This window comes from Trachypithecus francoisi, unplaced genomic scaffold, assembly GCF_009764315.1.
Source record: "Trachypithecus francoisi isolate TF-2019V2 unplaced genomic scaffold, Tfra_2.0 Lachesis_group5, whole genome shotgun sequence".
Classification (NCBI taxonomy): Eukaryota; Metazoa; Chordata; class Mammalia; order Primates; family Cercopithecidae; genus Trachypithecus; species Trachypithecus francoisi.
Window position 1 is genome coordinate 145,673,509 of NW_022681470.1, and position 16,832 is coordinate 145,690,340.

At 59.2% G+C, this 16,832-nt stretch overlaps 1 protein-coding gene across 1 annotated transcript in view; it reads left to right on the forward strand.

Annotated features, from left to right (window-relative positions):
• Positions 1 to 15,157, forward strand: part of MAP2K2 (mitogen-activated protein kinase kinase 2) — a 38,751-nt gene extending 23,594 nt beyond the window's left edge. Inside the window, exons 4-11 of the mRNA XM_033200052.1 lie at positions 1,321 to 1,398; positions 2,371 to 2,422; positions 2,508 to 2,632; positions 4,227 to 4,440; positions 6,459 to 6,523; positions 8,971 to 9,032; positions 10,410 to 10,455; positions 14,773 to 15,157. Coding sequence (XP_033055943.1) covers positions 1,321 to 1,398; positions 2,371 to 2,422; positions 2,508 to 2,632; positions 4,227 to 4,440; positions 6,459 to 6,523; positions 8,971 to 9,032; positions 10,410 to 10,455; positions 14,773 to 14,883 — 753 coding nt within the window. The 3' untranslated portion in view covers positions 14,884 to 15,157. The remainder of the gene's footprint in view (positions 1 to 1,320; positions 1,399 to 2,370; positions 2,423 to 2,507; positions 2,633 to 4,226; positions 4,441 to 6,458; positions 6,524 to 8,970; positions 9,033 to 10,409; positions 10,456 to 14,772) is intronic.
• The last annotated feature ends 1,675 nt before the right edge of the window (positions 15,158 to 16,832 follow it).

Sequence of the window (16,832 nt, forward strand, 5' to 3'; positions counted from 1 at the left end):
CTGTGTGTCTGCATCTCAGCCTGGAGCTGGTGGATGGAGTCATATCTGTGCTCTGGAGGCCTCAAAGCGTGTTGGGTTCTCTAGAACTGCCCTCGGCCTTTCTCTCCAAGTCTAGCTGGGCAGAAGTGGCCAGAAAGCAGCAACCCGGGCACCCCTGAGCCCCAGGATTTCTCCCCCAGCTCCTCCCACCCATGCGAATGAAAGCCATCCCAGGGGAGGCTGGGCTTTTGTAGGAGTCCTGGAGCAGCGTGGTGGGGAAATCCAGGCTCCCCCGCCCGCCTCTCCAGCCTCAGTTCCACTTTCCTCTCTGCTGAGCGCAGAAGAGAAGCATGCCAGACGGTGACAGTGGGAACTCGGCCGGTCACCCCCTGCTGTCCTGGGGGTGGCCTGGCAGGTGTGTCCGGAGCCTCCACCTCTGAAGTGGCATCTTGGGTGGCTCCCAGTGCCTGGGGTTTTGGTGTTTGGGGGTTTTGGTCCCAAGGCTTGTTGCCAGGCAACCTTGGGCAAGACATGGAATTTCTGTTTCACCATTCGTGACATGGATGTGGGGCCACACCCAGGGACCAGCCTGCCCATGATGGCTGGTTTCCAGGCCTCCACAGGATGCCCGGCACAGCGGCGAGGAGACCGAGGCTGTGGGGAGGGACCAAGGTCACGGTCACCTGGGCTGGCCTCACTGGGGTCCGTCCTGCAGTCCATGCACCCCCTGGCACCCGGTCCTACTCAACCTGGCCTTTCTGTCCTAAGCGGCAGGGACAGGCGCAGGGCTTGGTTAGGGGGCCCCTGTGGGGGTCTGGACAGGCACACAGCAACCCGCCGCCTCCTCCCACATGGGGCAGCGCCCGCTTCTCCTCCACGCCCTCACCCTCCCCTTCCCTTCGTGTGCTGGGAAGAGGACCCAGGCCCAAGAAGCTGGTCTCCAGCCTGGCCGCCTCCCATGGCACACAGACAAGCCCACCATGCAGGCTTCGGGGAGTGCAGGCCCCACAGCTGGCTGAGCCCCCGGCCACGGCTTGGGCTGGCCTGGAGCAGAGCCCCTGCTATGGCGACCTCAGGAGGGCCGAGTCACGCAACTGATTCCAGGAAGGGACGGGAGGCGGGGGCACCCTGGGCCCTGTTTCTTTCTCACCTTGTGGGTGGGTTGCAGACCCAAAGGCAGAACTATCAGAAGGCCCCCTGGACCAGTGGGTGGAGTTGGGCTCCGGCCCCCGCTTCCCATCAGTCAGGAGGCAGACCACCCCTCGCTGGGAGTGGCGGACGCATCCGTGGCTTCGCAGCCACCTGCTCAGAGCCTGCACTCACTCGTTGTGTGCCCTCTAGGATGGCGGCTCCCTGGACCAGGTGCTGAAGGAGGCCAAGAGGATCCCCGAGGAGATCCTGGGGAAAGTCAGCATCGCGGTGAGTCCCGCCGCAGACCCTGCGCAGGCCTCCTCCCCACCGCCAGGGTTCCAGGAGCCACTCACAGTGCGCTGGGAGTTAGGGTGGCCGCTGCAGAAAGAGAGTGGCCAAGGCTGTGCCCACCCCCTGTGGAGCTTGAACAAGTGACGTCCCTTTTGGGGCCTGAGGTCACCATCTGCCGAGTGAAGGCGTTAGGTTCCCTCTTCACTCTTAGTATTCTCTGTTTGCCATGCTGGTCCCCTCTGACCCTCGTGGCAGGGGGATGTTGGCCAAGGGCGTCTCTGCTGTCCGGTCTCCAGGGCAGCTGCTCCACAGAGCCGTGTGGTCTCAGCAGACTGTGCGTGTTGCTTCTAGGAGCTTGCACCTTGCCCATAGCAGGGGCCGAGTCCCGCCTGCCGTACCGGAGTTGGGATTAAGACATAGGCTGCGCGCTGCCACACATGCTCTTCAGAGTAGAAAGCTGCCGTCAGCACTGCCTGCGCTGCTTCCTTCCCTTCTCGGGATGCTCCTTCCAGGGTGGGCCTGGGGGAAGCGGCGTCCTTTCCGGGCACCCTTAGCCCGTCCCATCTGGGGGCCCTTAGCACAGTCCCTGGGACCCCAGATGCGTTACAGATGCTGCCCTTCAGGCTGGTGTGGGCAAACTCAGCAGCCCGGTCCACTCCCGGGCCGTGGGCCACCGTCTCAGCTTCCCTGGGGCTCAGCTGTGTGTCCTGATTCAGAGGCAGTCATGGCATTGGCCGCACTGCAGCCATGTGGGAACTGGGGTTTACTTGCACACAGCACAGGACCATCAGCATCGTCTCGTCTCTGTCCTCGCTTGCTCCGCCTCAGCGAGCTCCTCACAGCCTGAAACAGGGTTACTGCCGCAGGTCGCTCACTCCAGCTCTGGCTGCTCAGGTCCAACCCCTGGCCTCGGTGAGGAGCTAAGTCCTGGCGGCCTTGTCCCGTGACCGTCTCTGCACTTCCCTGCAGGTTCTCCGGGGCTTGGCGTATCTCCGAGAGAAGCACCAGATCATGCACCGAGGTAAGGCCCAACCCGCCCTCCCCAGAGCCCTGTGGGCTGGCAGGCAACTGTTGGGCGCCCCTCACTCGCAGCCTGCCGCCCCCAGATGTGAAGCCCTCCAACATCCTTGTGAACTCCAGAGGGGAGATCAAGCTGTGTGACTTCGGGGTGAGCGGCCAGCTCATCGACTCCATGGCCAACTCCTTCGTGGGCACACGCTCCTACATGGCTGTGAGTCCCCCCGGCTGTGAGTCCCCCCAGCTCTCCCTCAACTCTCCCCGCCAGCTCTCCCCCTCAGCTCTCGCCCCCATTTGTCCCACGCAGCTGTCCCCACCATCTCTTCCCCTCAGCTCTCCCCGCCAGTTCTCCTGCGCAGCTCTCTCCCCACCTCCCACAAGGCTTTCCCAGCTACTTCATGGGCACACGCGCCTACATGGCTGTGAGCGCCCCCGGGACATTCCCACCCCAGCTGCACCCTCCCCTCCGTCAGCTCTCCCCACTTGCCACAAGGCTTGCCTAAAGCCGCTGCCTCCTGGGAGCCTGCTTTTCGGATTCCCCTGGCTATTTTTTATTTGTTAATTTATTAGTCTTTTGTAGACACGGGGTCTCGCTGTATTGCCCAGGCTGGTCGTGAACTCCTGGGCTCAAGGGATCCTCTTGCCTCCGCCTCCCAGAGGGCTGGGATTCTAGCAGCAGGTGTGCCTGAGCCCCACGCCAGCCAGATCTCCCCTTCTTGTTGGAATTCTCATGGAGGTTTTTGTCTCTAGCAATGCCTACCAGGTTTCTTTCTTTCTTTTTCTTTTTCTTTTTTTTCTTTTTTTTTGAGACAGAGTCTTGCTCTGTCACCCAGGCTGGAGTGCAATGGCACAATCTTGGCTCATTGCAACCTCCTGGGTTTGAGCAATTCTCCTGCCTCAGCCTCCCAAGCAACTGGGACTACAGGCATGTGCCACCACACCTGGGTGATTTTTTTTTTTTTTTTTTTTTTGAGACGGAGTCTGGCTCTGTCACCCAGGTTGGAGTGCAGTGGCGCCATCTCGGCTCACTGCAAGCTCCGCCTCCCAAGTTCACGCCATTCTCCTGCCTCAGCCTCCTGAGTAGGAGACTCAGGGACTACAGGCGCCCACCACTACGCCTGGCTAATTTTTTGTATTTTTAGTAGAGACGGGGTTTCCCCATGTTAGCCAGGATGGTCTCGATCTCCTGACCTCGTGATCCACCTGCCTCAGCCTCCCAAAGTGCTGGGATTACAGGCGTGAGCCACCGCGCCCGGCAGCCTTGGCTGATTTTTTTAAAAATGCTTTTAGTAGAGGCGGGGTCTCGCCATATTGGCTAGCCTAGTCTTAACTCCTGGGCTCCCACCTCAACCTCCCAAAGTGCTGGGATTACAGGCATGGGCCACCACATCCGGCCCTTACTTAATTTCTGGACCAAGAAATTGGACTCTGGGGCCTTTTAGGAAATGACTGGGGATTCAGCAACCTGCCAAACTGAGCCTTGGAGCAGGCTGTGAGATGTTAGCCGTGGAGAAGGAGGCCCCTGCTTCCTGGGCCGATCGTCCATTCCCAAAAGCGCTGAGCGTTGTGGGCTCTTCAAGAGCTGCGGTCAACACAGCTCCAGGCGTCGTTCTGGAGCCTCTTCAGCAAGTGCTGCAGGGAGGCCCTGGGTTGCTGAGCCGGGAGGTAGAATTGCTTAACAGCTCTCCATCCATTGCTGTGGTCATTAGCCATGGAGAGGGTGACTGGAGCTGTAATGGGGCAAGCCTCCCGGGTTCCAGCTGCCATCGTCGCCCCTCTGGGCTCTTTCCTTCCTGCCTCTGCTGCAGCCGGAGCGGTTGCAGGGCACACATTACTCGGTGCAGTCGGACATCTGGAGCATGGGCCTGTCCCTGGTGGAGCTGGCCATCGGAAGGTACCCCATCCCCCCGCCCGACGCCAAGGAGCTGGAGGCCATCTTTGGCCGGCCAGTGGTCGACGGGGAAGAAGGAGAGCCTCACAGCATCTCACCTCGGCCGAGACCCCCCGGGCGCCCCATCAGCGGTACGGCCTGCGTCTGCAACTTCCGGTCTGGATGCGCGGTACCCTGTGCGGGGCCTGCTGTGCCTGGGCCAGCAGCTGCCTCTCCTCTGCCCCTGTCGCACCACCTGTCCCCTGGATGGTGCCGGCTGTGGTCAGCAGTCCTCAGATGGTCCTGGGGTTTCCGGGGACAGAGCTGGAAGCAGTGAGTGCCCCGAACCTGTTCTGTCCGGGCAGTTGCAGCTGTTGTTGCCAGCTGGAGGGATCTGGGGGCACAGCTTTGCCGCCAAGCCCCTGGGCAGTTCGATTTTCCAACATGTTATCCCGAACGCCTTCAAATGTACGGGAAAGTGGAAGAAACTGGCCACTGCGGAGCCTGGATTCTGCAGGTGACACGCTCCTGTGTGCAGGCCAAGCCTGCCAGGGAGCCCCGAAGTGGAGATCTGACTTGGCATGGCCCTCCGTGGCCTGCTGGCTCCGGCCCCAACACACACAGGAGGGGACGCAGCCCGGGAGGAGGCGGGAGGGCTCAGGCCCCAGGGACAGCTGGGCTTTCAGAGGACAATCCGACGCTTCGGGCAGGCACCTCGGGCGCGGGAGCTCCCAGACGCCAGCCAGGGACGCCTGAGCGGACACTTCCACCGCCTGAGGGAAGAACCAGGGGCCGATGCTGCTTGGTGCAGAATCACGGGAGGGTCCTGTGATTTTATTTTGAAGTCAGACATCAGGGAGAGTTAGTGGAGTTAGAGCCCAAAGGACCCTGTAGCGGACTCTGGTTGGTTTTAAAACCACGTTTCCGAACTAAAGCACACACCCTACAACTCCCTCATTTCAGTGGTTTTCAGTCACAGCGCTACGCCCCATCACCTCTCATTCCAGAACCTTCTCAGCTTCCCAAGAGGAAACCCCGTCCCCATCAGCCGTCCCTCTCCGTCCCCTTCCTGCCCCTGTGAACTGGCCCGTCCTGGGCATTTCACAGAAATGGGATCACACACTGTGTGGCCTTCTGTGTTTTGCGTGTGGCTTCTCTCTCGGAGCGCAGTGACCTCCAGGGTCCTCCACGCCATGGTGCGTGTCAGCGCCTGGCTCCTTTTGAAAGGCTGAGTGGTATTTTATGACACGAGCAGGCCACGTTTTGTGGTCCTTCTAGCCTGGACGGACTGGGGCTGTGAGAAGGTGATTTTCACAGCACTGGCAAGCCCAAGTCCTCCCCTCCAGCCAGACTGCTGGGATGTCTTCATCTCATCCCAGGGAGAGTCCCCCAAGTCCTTATCCTCAGGCCTGGCCTCAGCCCCTCCCAGGTGGTATACCGTCCCCAGCCCTGCCCCCAGCCCAGGGAGAGTCCCCCAAGTCCTTATTCTCAGGCCTGGCCTCAGCTCCTCCAGGTGGTATACCGTCCCCAGCCCTGCCCCCAGCCCAGGGAGAGTCCCCCAAGTCCTTATTCTCAGGCCTGGCCTCAGCTCCTCCCAGGTGGTATACCGTCCCCAGCCCTGCCCCCAGCCCAGGGCCCCAGCCCGCCTGCCCATTTTGGGACAGGCAGAAGGCGAAAGTCCAGCTGCCAAGCTCAGGCCTGGCCAGCTGGTTCTCAGACGGGTCAGCCACCCCTAGCCGCTCTCCCGTCCTGAATGGCACTCGGGGCCTGCCACCATCACCGCCAGCAGCTCCATGCAAGGTCACACTGCTGTCCTTGCCTGCGGTCAGCACCGTCCCTCCCCCTGCCCGCCAGAGAGGAGGGTGATGACTTTGGCACGTCCGGCAAGCCTCACCGAGCCAAATGTGTGACTTCTCAAAAAATGTTCATGTTCCTTTTGCCGTTTTTTTAATTCACTGGAGGCTCAGGCAAGGAGTGGCTGTCCCAGGGAATGGAACGCAGCGCCAGGCAGAGGAGCTTTGTCCTGTGCCTCTGCACACCCACCTCCGATTTAGGCTGGCATGGGGAGGAGGGTGCCCAGTGGTGATCAGCCCCCTGGGAGCCCAACCCCCAGCAGAAAGTAGTGAGGTGGCCCCCGGCCCCTCTCACCTCCATCTCTCTCCCTGTGCAGGTCACGGGATGGACAGCCGGCCCGCCATGGCCATCTTCGAATTGCTGGACTATATTGTGAATGAGGTTTGTGCTCGACGCCTTTTGGCTTTTCTTTTCTTTTCTTTTCTTTTTTTTGAAGCAAAGTCTCTCTCTTGAGTAGAGCAAGAGTCACCCAGGCTGGGCCGGGCGCGGTGACTCACACCTGTAATCCCAGCACTTTGGGAGGCTGAGGAGGGCAGATCACGAGGTCAAGAGATCGAGACCATCCTGGCTAACACAGTGAAACCCCGTCTCCACTAAAAATACAAAAAATTAGCTGGGCACGATGGCAGGCACGTGTAGTGCCAGCTACTCCGGAGGCTGAGGCAGGAGAATGGTGTGAGCCCAGGAGGCGGAGCTTGCAGTGAGCCAAGATTGCGCCACTGCACTCCAGCCTGGGCGACAGAGCGAGACCCCGCCTCAAAAAAAAAAAAAAAGAGTCACCCAGGCTGGAGTACAGTCATGCCATCTCGGCTCACTGAAACCTCCACTTTCCAAGCTCAAGTCATTCTCGTGCCTCAGCCTCCCGAGTAGCTGAGATTACGGGTGCACACCACCACACCCAGCTATTTTTTTTTTTTTTTTTTTTTTTTGAGACAAAGTCTAGCTTTGTAGTACAGTGGCTTGATCTCGGCTCACTGCAACCTCCGCCTCCCAGGTTCAAGTGATTCTTGAACCAATTCCACGTGCATCGCATCTCCCATCTTCCACTGTGCTACACAAGCCCAGCTCCTTCCCAAGGGCCTTGTTTTTTTATGAAGACGAACCCAGAATTCCCGCCGCAGCCTCTCACCCCGAGTCTAGCGGGAGGTGCGTGCCAGCAGCCCTGGGCTCAGGCCAAGGAGCCAGCCTACCGCTTGAGCAGTGGTCCAGTGTCTCTGCATTAGAGCGTCCAGGAACCCATGGGTGTGGACTCATAAATCACCCCACTTCCACGGAGAAAGGGACAGGCATGGCCCTTGCCTCTTGGAAGGAGGCCAGAGAGCCTAGTAGGACCTATAGGTCCTGGGGTGGCTCCTGCTCCGTCAGTCCCCGTAACCACCCCATGAGCCACAGTGTGACAGTGTCTTTTTTTTTTTTTTTTTTTTTTTTGAGACGGAGTCTCGCTCTGTCACCCAGGCTGGAGTGCAGTGGCCGGATCTCAGCTCACTGCAAGCTCCGCCTCCCGGGTTCACGCCATTCTCCTGCCTCAGCCTCCCAAGTAGCTGGGACTACAGGCGCCCACCAACGCGCCCGGCTAGTTTTTTGTATTTTTTAGTAGAGACGAGGTTTCACCATGTTAGCCAGGATGGTCTCGATCTCCTGACCTCGTGATCCGCCCGCCTCAGCCTCCCAAAGTGCTGGGATTACAGGCTTGAGCCACCGCGCCCGGCTGGTGTGACAGTTTCTACTGCCCAGATGAGTAAACCAAGTCACAAGGAGGGGCATGGCCTCCTCCCAGGCCTGCAGCTGTCAGGGAGGCACAGGACTGCACCCCAAGGTCCTGCTGGCCACGTGACCAGGCCAGGCCACCTCCCTGAGCCTTCTGTGGGCTTCTGTGTCTTTGGCAGCCCTTTGGAGCTGGGGCAGAGAAACAGGCATCTAAGCTGCCTGCAGACTGGGCTAGGCCTGGGATTGGGTGGCGAGATGATGACAGGGCCAGGTGGGGTGGCCCTGGTGACCCAGCTCTCCCTGCACCTGGCAGCCACACCCAGGCCTGGTGCACACATCCCCCTGCTGCTCCCCTGCCTCTTCCCACCCCTGCGCAGGAGAGGCGCTAACCCTGCACTGCTGGCACCACTTCCACGGCCGCTCCCGCTCCAGGGACGCGTGTGCCGGGCCGGGCTCCCCAGTGCTTGGGCTTAAAACTTTGGACCCAGTTTGGTTGGGCACGGTGGCTCAGGTGTGTAATTCTAGCACTTTAGGAGGCCACAGCGGGTGGATCACCTGAGGTCAGGAGTTCGAGACCAGCCTGGCCAACCTGGTAAAAAATACTGTCTCTACTAAAAATACAAAAATTAGCCAGGTGCAGTGGCAGTCACCTGTAATCCAAGCTACTCGGGAGGCTGAGACTGGAGAATCGCTTGAACCCTGGAGGCGGAGGCTGCAGTGAGCTGAGATCACTCCATTACGCTCAGCCTGGGTGACAGAGCGAGACTCTGTCTCAAAACAAAATAACTTTGGACCCAGCTGTTCCTCTCTGGGGCCCAGTCCCAAAGCTCATCCTTCAGCCAGCGTCACCGGGGAAGGAAGCAAGTGATGATACTCGAGGGGTTGTCCTGTTTATAAAAGGGCAGTGCACCCCTTTCTCCTTCCCTCCAACCAGCCATGACTCTCAAACGAGAACTTCTGGGAGAAGGCCGGCTCTCACAGGGTGCAGCTCAGTTGGCATGTGGTGCCGGCCAGGCCTGCAGGGTGGGTGACTGGACAGGACAGTGAGGGGTTGAGAGGGCTACAGCCAAGGGTCCCTGAGGACGCCCAGGGCTGACCCCACCCTCTGTTCTCCTCCGCAGCCGCCTCCCAAGCTGCCCAACGGTGTGTTCACCCCCGACTTCCAGGAGTTTGTCAATAAATGGTAGGTGGAGCCGGGCCGCCCACACCCCTGGCCAGGACCCAGATGTGCCACTCCTTCCAGGTCCTGGGTGGGGCCCATGGCCCAGCCTGCCTGTCCAGAATCCCAGTGCAGGGTCACGCAGGACTCTGAGCCCAGCAGGAAGCCAGATTCCCTTTCCCAGGGCTGTGGCGCTGCAGCTCCTGGCTGCCATGCCATCCTGTCCCCGAGCCTGGGGGTGAAGCAGGATTGCAGGCCCTGCGGACATGATGGTGTCCCTGCCTCACTGTCTGCAGCCGGAGAAGGCTCTGCCTGGTCCCCGGACCCCTGATGTGCTGACCATGGGCTCCCCGAGGCCCGCCTGCGGGTTCTAGGAGGATTGCCAACCTCTCCATTCTCCTGCCCCCAAGCACCCAGCAGCATCTGGGGTGTGGGCCTCAGGCACGGGCCACAGACCACGGGGGAGGAGCTGGAGACACCCGCTTGCCCATAGGGCCGGTCCGTGTGTCTGATCTGGGGGCTGTGACGTGGCACCGCACTTCCGGTGCTGAAGTTGTCCTGGGCCCTTGATGTGTCCCCCAGCAGGCCGTGGACGGCCTCTGACCCACACATGGGGCTGCTCTGTGTCTGCAGAGCCCCTCAGCCCCGACTGCTTCCGGCTCCCGCCTCAGCCAGTTCTGTTTTGAAGGACAAAATTCCGTGTTGACGTTCAGGCTCCTGGGCCTGGGTTTTTTTTTTTTTTTTTTTTTTTTTTTTTTTTTTTTTTTTTTTTTTTTTTTGAGGTGGAGTCTCGCTCTGTCGCCCGGACTGGAGTGCAGAGGCCAGATCTCAGCTCACTGCAAGCTCTGCCTCCCGGGTTTTCGCCATTCTCCTGCCTCAGCCTCCGGAGTAGCTGGGACTACAGGCGCCCGCCACCTCGCCCGGCTAGTTTTTGTATTTTTAGTAGAGACGGGGTTTCACCGTGTTAGCCAGGATGGTCTCGATCTCCTGACCTCGTGATCCGCCCGTCTCGGCCTCCCAAAGTGCTGGGATTACAGGCTTGAGCCACCGTGCCCGGCCGGGGCCTGGGGTTTTTATTAGAAAGTTAGCTGGGGTTGCATCCAGGCTTCTGACCCACCAGGCGGGGTTTCCTGCCCTCTCACCCTCCCCCCAGGGGTGTCCTGCCCCTGGCACCAAAGGGCAGAGGTGGAGCCCTCGTCCGCTGCCAGGCGGCAGAGCAGAGCGGGCAGGTCTGTGCCACATATCCAGGCCTCCCCCGGCCACGGCCCAAAACCAGGTGCCCTGGGGCCACCAACTAACTGCCCTATCTTGTCTCCCCTGCTGCCTCCCCGTCCTGCCTCAACTAACTGCCCTATCTTGTCTCCCCTGCTGCCTCCCGGTCCTGCCTCTTGGAACCCCCAGCCTCATCAAGAACCCAGCAGAGCGGGCGGACCTGAAGATGCTCACGGTGAGTGATGCCAACGGGTTCTGGGGCCGGGAGGGTGCAGGCTGCCACCCGGGCCCCAGGAAATAAGGCTGCTGGGCCTGGCTTTGCCCCAGGAGCCAGCACCTGCGACCAGGATGTGGGCAGTCCAGGTGTGCCAGGCCACACTGAGGACCCTCTGTGGGTCTCCCTCGTCCATGAGAAGCCATCCTGGAGTGGCTGCGGGAGCAGAGAGTGTGTGCATTGGAACAGCTGTGGGCTCTGAGCTCCGCTGCTCCTGCCTGGTGTTGGTCCCGCACCCACAGGACGGGACCCCGGGCTCATTTGCCCTCATGAGAGGCTGGAGGCAGCTCTCAGCTCCCCGAGCTCCTTTCCCTGCAAACGAGAGGGTGACCGTCCCTTTTGTGCACACTGGCAGGCAGGTCCCCCGAGGCCATGGGTGCTCCGGTGTCTCCTTAAACTCCCGTCCTCTGATATCCTCGGAAGCCTAGCTGTTCACCAAAACTCACCTCCCCAGTGGGGCTACGCCCTCAGAGGCGGGCCCTGGGCATCATCCTCCTGCCCTCAGCCCGGCCTGCACCCCGGGTGCTGTCCCGCACCATGGCCACCGTCAGCAACCTTCGAACCTCTCCACAGCTGATGGGTGGATTGGAGACGCCGCCCTCCTAGACAGCTCGCTACTTTCTGTGCCTGTAAGAAAAGAAGAGATGCCAGCTACAGGCGCCCAACCCGTGCACCTTATGATACCAGAATGTGGCTTTCAGTTTTGTATTTTTCTTGAGGGTTGGACAGAGTCTTACTGTGTCTCCCAGACTGGAGTGCAATGAAGCAATCTCGGCTCACTGCAGTCTCAGCCTCCCGGGTTCAAGCGATCCTCCTGCCTCAGCCTCCCGAGTAGCCGGGACTACAGGCGCCCGCCGCCACGCCCGGCTAAGTTTTGTATTTTTAGTAGAGATGGGGTTTCACCATGTTGTCCAGGCTGGCTTCACACTCCTGACCTCAGGTGATCCACCTGCCTCGGCTTCCCAAAGTGCTGGATTACAGGCGTGAGCCACTGCGCCCAACCTGCTCAGCTCGTTTTTTAGAGAGATAGGGTTTTGCTCATTGTCCAGGCCGGTCTCAAACTCCTGGGCTCAAATGATTCTCCCACCTCAGCCTCCCAGAGGGCTGGGATTACAGGTGTGAGCCACTGCACCTGGCCGTGTGACATTTTTTCTTTTTTAATGAGGCAGGCTGGGCACAGTGGTGGGCGCTTGGAATCCTAGTGCCGGGGGGGATGGCTGAGGCCAGGAGTTCAAGGGCAGCCTGGGCAACATGGTGAGACTGTGCCTCTCCAAAATAAACAAATAATAAGAGAGGAGTACTAATGTTGAAATAACTTTTTTTTTTCCCCTGAGACGGAGTCTTGCTCTGTCGCCCAGGCTGGAGTGCAGTGGCGCAATCTCAGCTCACTGCAACCTCCGTCTCCCAGGTTCAAGCAGTTCTCCTGCCTCGGCCTCTCGACTAGCTGGGATTACAGGCTCGTGCCACCAGGCCCGGCTAATCTTTGTGTTTTTAGCAGAGATGGGGTTTCACCATGTTGTCCAGGCTGGCTTCACACTCCTGACCTCAGGTGATCCACCTGCCTCGGCTTCCCAAAGTGCTGGATTACAGGCGTGAGCCACTGCGCCCAACCTGCTCAGCTCGTTTTTTAGAGAGATAGGGTTTTGCTCATTGTCCAGGCCGGTCTCAAACTCCTGGGCTCAAATGATTCTCCCACCTCAGCCTCCCAGAGGGCTGGGATTACAGGTGTGAGCCACTGCACCTGGCCGTGTGACATTTTTTCTTTTTTAATGAGGCAGGCTGGGCACAGTGGTGGGCGCTTGGAATCCTAGTGCCGTGGGGGGATGGCTGAGGCCAGGAGTTCAAGGGCAGCCTGGGCAACATGGTGAGACTGTGCCTCTCCAAAATAAACAAATAAATAAGAGAGGAGTACTAATGTTGAAATAACTTTTTTTTTTTCCCCTGAGACGGAGTCTTGCTCTGTCGCCCAGGCTGGAGTGCAGTGGCGCAATCTCAGCTCACTGCAACCTCCGTCTCCCAGGTTCAAGCAGTTCTCCTGCCTCGGCCTCTCGACTAGCTGGGATTACAGGCTCGTGCCACCAGGCCCGGCTAATCTTTGTGTTTTTAGCAGAGATGGGGTTTCACCATGTTGGCCAGGCTGGTCTTGAACTTGTGATCCACCCACCTTGGTCTCCCAGAGTGCTGAGATTATAGGCATGAGCCATTGCGCCTGGCTGAAATAGCCTTTTTGGAACCAGCTTCTTAAAAATGTTCCCCTGTGGGGTAGCCTAGTAACCTGTGGACCTAGCCGAGATGTGTCCTATCAAGTTGGTTGGGTTTTCACCCGTACCTGCACCGACTTTTAGGAAGACACCCTTGCCTGCCTCCAGCTGCAAAAGAGGCAGCATTCGGGGGCCCAAGGTCCTGGACGCCACCCTCCTGGGAACCCCAAAGGCCTCTGCTCACCTGTGTGGGGTGGCCCAGCCCAGCCTTTTCCCTAAGGGCACCCGCCCTCCTCCCCCAGCCCTTCTAACCAGGAGGCTTCTCATGTTGTGCTGTCCTGTACAGGAACCACTAACCACACATGGCTGTTTAAATGTGTTAAATGGCCAGGCGCGGTGGCTCAAGCCTATAATCCCAGCACTTTGGGAGGCCGAGACGGGCGGATCACGAGGTCAGGAGATCGAGACCATCCTGGCTAACATGGTGAAACCCCGTCTCTACTAAAAAATACAAAAAACTAGCCGGGCGCGGTGGCTCAAGCCTGTAATCCCAGCACTTTGGGAGGCCGAGACAGGTGGATCACGAGGTCAGGAGATCGAGACCATCCTGGCTAACACAGTGAAACCCTGTCTCTACTAAAAAATACAAAAAATTAGCCGGGCGAGGTGGCGGGCGCCTGTAGTCCCAGCTACTCGGGAGGCTGAGGCAGGAGAATGGCGTAAACCCAGGAGGCGGAGCTTGCAGTGAGCTGAGACCCGGCCACTGCACTCCAGCCTGGGCGGCAGAGCGAGACTCCGTCTCAAAAAAAATAAAAAATAAAAAATAAATAAATGTGTTAAATGGGGCCGGGCACAGTGGCTCATGCCTGTAATCCCAGCACTTTGGGAGGCCGAGGCGAGTGGATCACTTGAGGCCAAGATTTCGAGACCAGCCTGGGCAACATGGAGAAACCTGGTCTCTACTAAAAACACAAAAATTAGCTGGGCGTGGTAGCACACGCCTGTAATCCCAGCTACTTGGGAGGCTGAGGCAGGAGAATTACTTGAACCTGGGACACAGAGATTACAGTGAGCTGAGATTGTGCCCCTGCGCTCCAGCCTGTGAGACAGAGCAAGACTGTCTCAAAAAATAAAAATGAAGGCTGGTTGCGGTGGCTCATGCCTGTAATCCCAGCACTTTGGGAAGCCGAGGCAGGTGGATCATTTGAGGTCAGGAGTTTGAGACCAACCTGGCCAACATGGTAAAACCCTGTCTCTACTAAAGATACAAAAATTAGCCGGGTGTGGTGGCGGGTGCCTGTAATCCCAACTACAGGGGAGGCTGAGGCAGGAGAATCTCTTGAACCCAGGAGGCGGAGGTTGCAGTGAGCTCAGATCACACCACTGCACTCCAGCCTGGGTAATAAGAACAAAACTCTGTCTCAGAAAAATAAAAAATAAAAAAAACTAAAAGTAATTAATTTGTTGAACTGAAATAAAATGGAGGCTTTTGTTCTCAAGCCACAGGAGCCACACTCTGGAGCCTCATGTGCTGGCGGGTGGGAGGTGCCTGTACAGTGCTTTGCAGGGAGGTCTGTGGAACAGTGGAACAGCCTGTTCTTGCCTCGACTGCCCTGCTCTGGGGAACCCTGGCAATGGCTGAGGACACTGTAGTGTCGTGACTTGGGGAATCCCCTGGCATGGAGTGGGTGGAGGCCAGGGATGCTGCTCAGTACCCTGCAGTACCCAGGATGGCCCCACCCCAGAGGACGATCCAGCCCCAGTGTCCACAGTGGCCGGAGGACCTGGCTTGCGTGAGCGTTGACCCTCCCCTGGGAGCCCAGGCTGCCGGGCTGGTGTCCCCGCCCCAGGTGGAGTGCAGCATCCTGAGACCCCTCGCAGGCCTGGCGGACGCCGCTGCCCTTTCTGGGTGGCTCTCCCTCTCCTGCCCCAAGTGCGTCTTCCTGGGGAGGAGGGAGGGGCTCCTCTGTTTTTTGCTTTCTGTCCTGCACTATCTGCCAGGGCTGGGCAGACACTGGCCCTCCCTGGTCTACTGTGATTCCAGGCCCGGATACTCACGGCTCCCCTTTCCTTGCAGAACCACACCTTCATCAAGCGGTCCGAGGTGGAAGAAGTGGATTTTGCCGGGTGGTTGTGTAAAACCCTGCGACTGAACCAGCCCGGCACACCCACGCGTACCGCCATGTGACAGTGGCTGGGCTCCCCGCGTCCTGCTGGTGACCTGCCCACCGTCCCTGTCCACGCCCCGCCCTTCCAGCTGAGGACAGGCTGGCGCCTCCACCCACCCTCCTGCCTCACCCCTGCGGAGAGCACTGTGGCGGGGCGACTGCGCACGCAGGAACGGGTCTCCTGTCCTGCCCGTCCCGGCCGAGGTGCCTCCGGGGACGGGCGACGCTGCTGTGTGTGGTCTCGGAGCCTCGGCTTCCTTAGGTTACCAAACAAAACGGAGAGAAAAAGCAAACGGCACCCTCGTGCTTCTTCCTTCCGTTCGGCGGTGGGTGCTGGGTTTCGCTTCAACCCAGCATGGAGAGGGCGTCGCTGAGCTGGCCCGCATGGCGGGACGCCGAGGCTGAGGGCACAGGGCTCTCCCGAGGGCCAGCCGTTCTCTTTGGGTCAGGGATGAAGACCTGCAGGGAGCCCCCAGGCGATGGCGGCTCTCACCGAAAGGAAGGAGAGCGAGGCCGGGGCGGCGGCTCATGCCTGTCTTTCCAGTGCTTTGGGAGGCTGAGGTGGGAGGATCGCTGGAACCCGGGGATCAAGGCTGCGGTGAACCGCGACAGCGCCAGCGCACTCCGGCCTGGGCGACAGAGCAAAGCTCTGACTGGAAAAGAAGGGAAGTGCCACCTGGCTTCCCTGTGTCCTCCCCGCCACTGTCTGCCTCTGTGGAAGGCAGAGTTTCGGCCTTCCGTGATGGAAGCCACTTCCTCCACACTGCTCCTGTCACGTAGCCTCCAAGGGAAGGCCGCCCCTGCTTCTTCCCCAGCGTGACTCCGTCCTCGAGAGCGGCGGCTCCCAGCAGTGGCAGCTGAGCTGAGACTCGGCCCCACAGAAAGGAAGTGCTGGCTTTCCAAGCTGTCGGTGTGGTTGGAAACCCCAGCAGGTCCCGAGACACGCCCTGCACCCACCCTGTGCCTGCAGCAGGCCCTGCCCAGGGCGGGTGGTTCTGTCACCTCTCCTCGCCCAACAAATCAGAAGTGACCACCAGGGCATGTCACCCTTTCGGGCCTCAGCCTTTCCGCCGCAGTGGGTTGCAGATGAAACGGCGAGGGCTTGTCCTGGAGTCTTCAGGGTTCCCGGAGGCCCATCACCTGCTTCTCCGGTTGTCCGAGACCCAAAGCCCAGCCTTTCTGCCTTCAGAGCCGTGTCCCTGGACAGAGGAGGCCCCCTCTGGGCTAGATGAGGGGGCGGCTGGGTCACTCTCGGGTCCCTCTGAGCTCTGTAAGGCTCTTGAGGTTGCGAGCCTCCCCCTTCAGTACTTCCTGGAGACTACCAGCAAGCTGATACTTATCTGCAGGCGAATTGTAGGGGAAGGGTGGCTGGCACTGTATTTCTGCAGAAAACAAAGCAGAAGGTGGGAGCTTGTGGTTCTGTGGGAACTGCTGGATCATCCTTTTCTTCTTAGGGTGACCCTTCTAGTCTTGTGTGGTTTTTTTTCTGCAGACACCAAGGAAGAGGTGAGTTGACACCCCCTGCAAACAGCTCCCTGGGCTTCTCTGCTCCTTCATATTTTTCCCCTAAAGTCTCACATGACTTTAAAAAAAAAAGCCAGGCTTGGTGGCTCATGCCTGTAATCCAAACACTGAGAGTCAGAGGCAGGAGGATCACTTGAGCCCAGTTCAAGACCAGCCTGAGCAACAGAGTGAAACCCTATCTCTACAAAAAAAAAAAAAAAAAAAAACATTGGCCAGGCGTTGTGGTGCACAGTGTAGTCCCAGCTACTCAGGAGGCTGAGGCAGGAGAATCACCCGAGCCTGGGGAGGTGGAGGTGAAGGTTGCAGTCAGCCGAGATGGCACCACCACTGGGCGACAGTGTGGCTCCAAAAAATAAAAAATAGGAGAAAAAGTGTTGAAGGCGTCGCCCTATGGGTAACCAGGACCCTCAGGATTGCTGGGAGGGCCAAGGGGAATTTGTTGGCT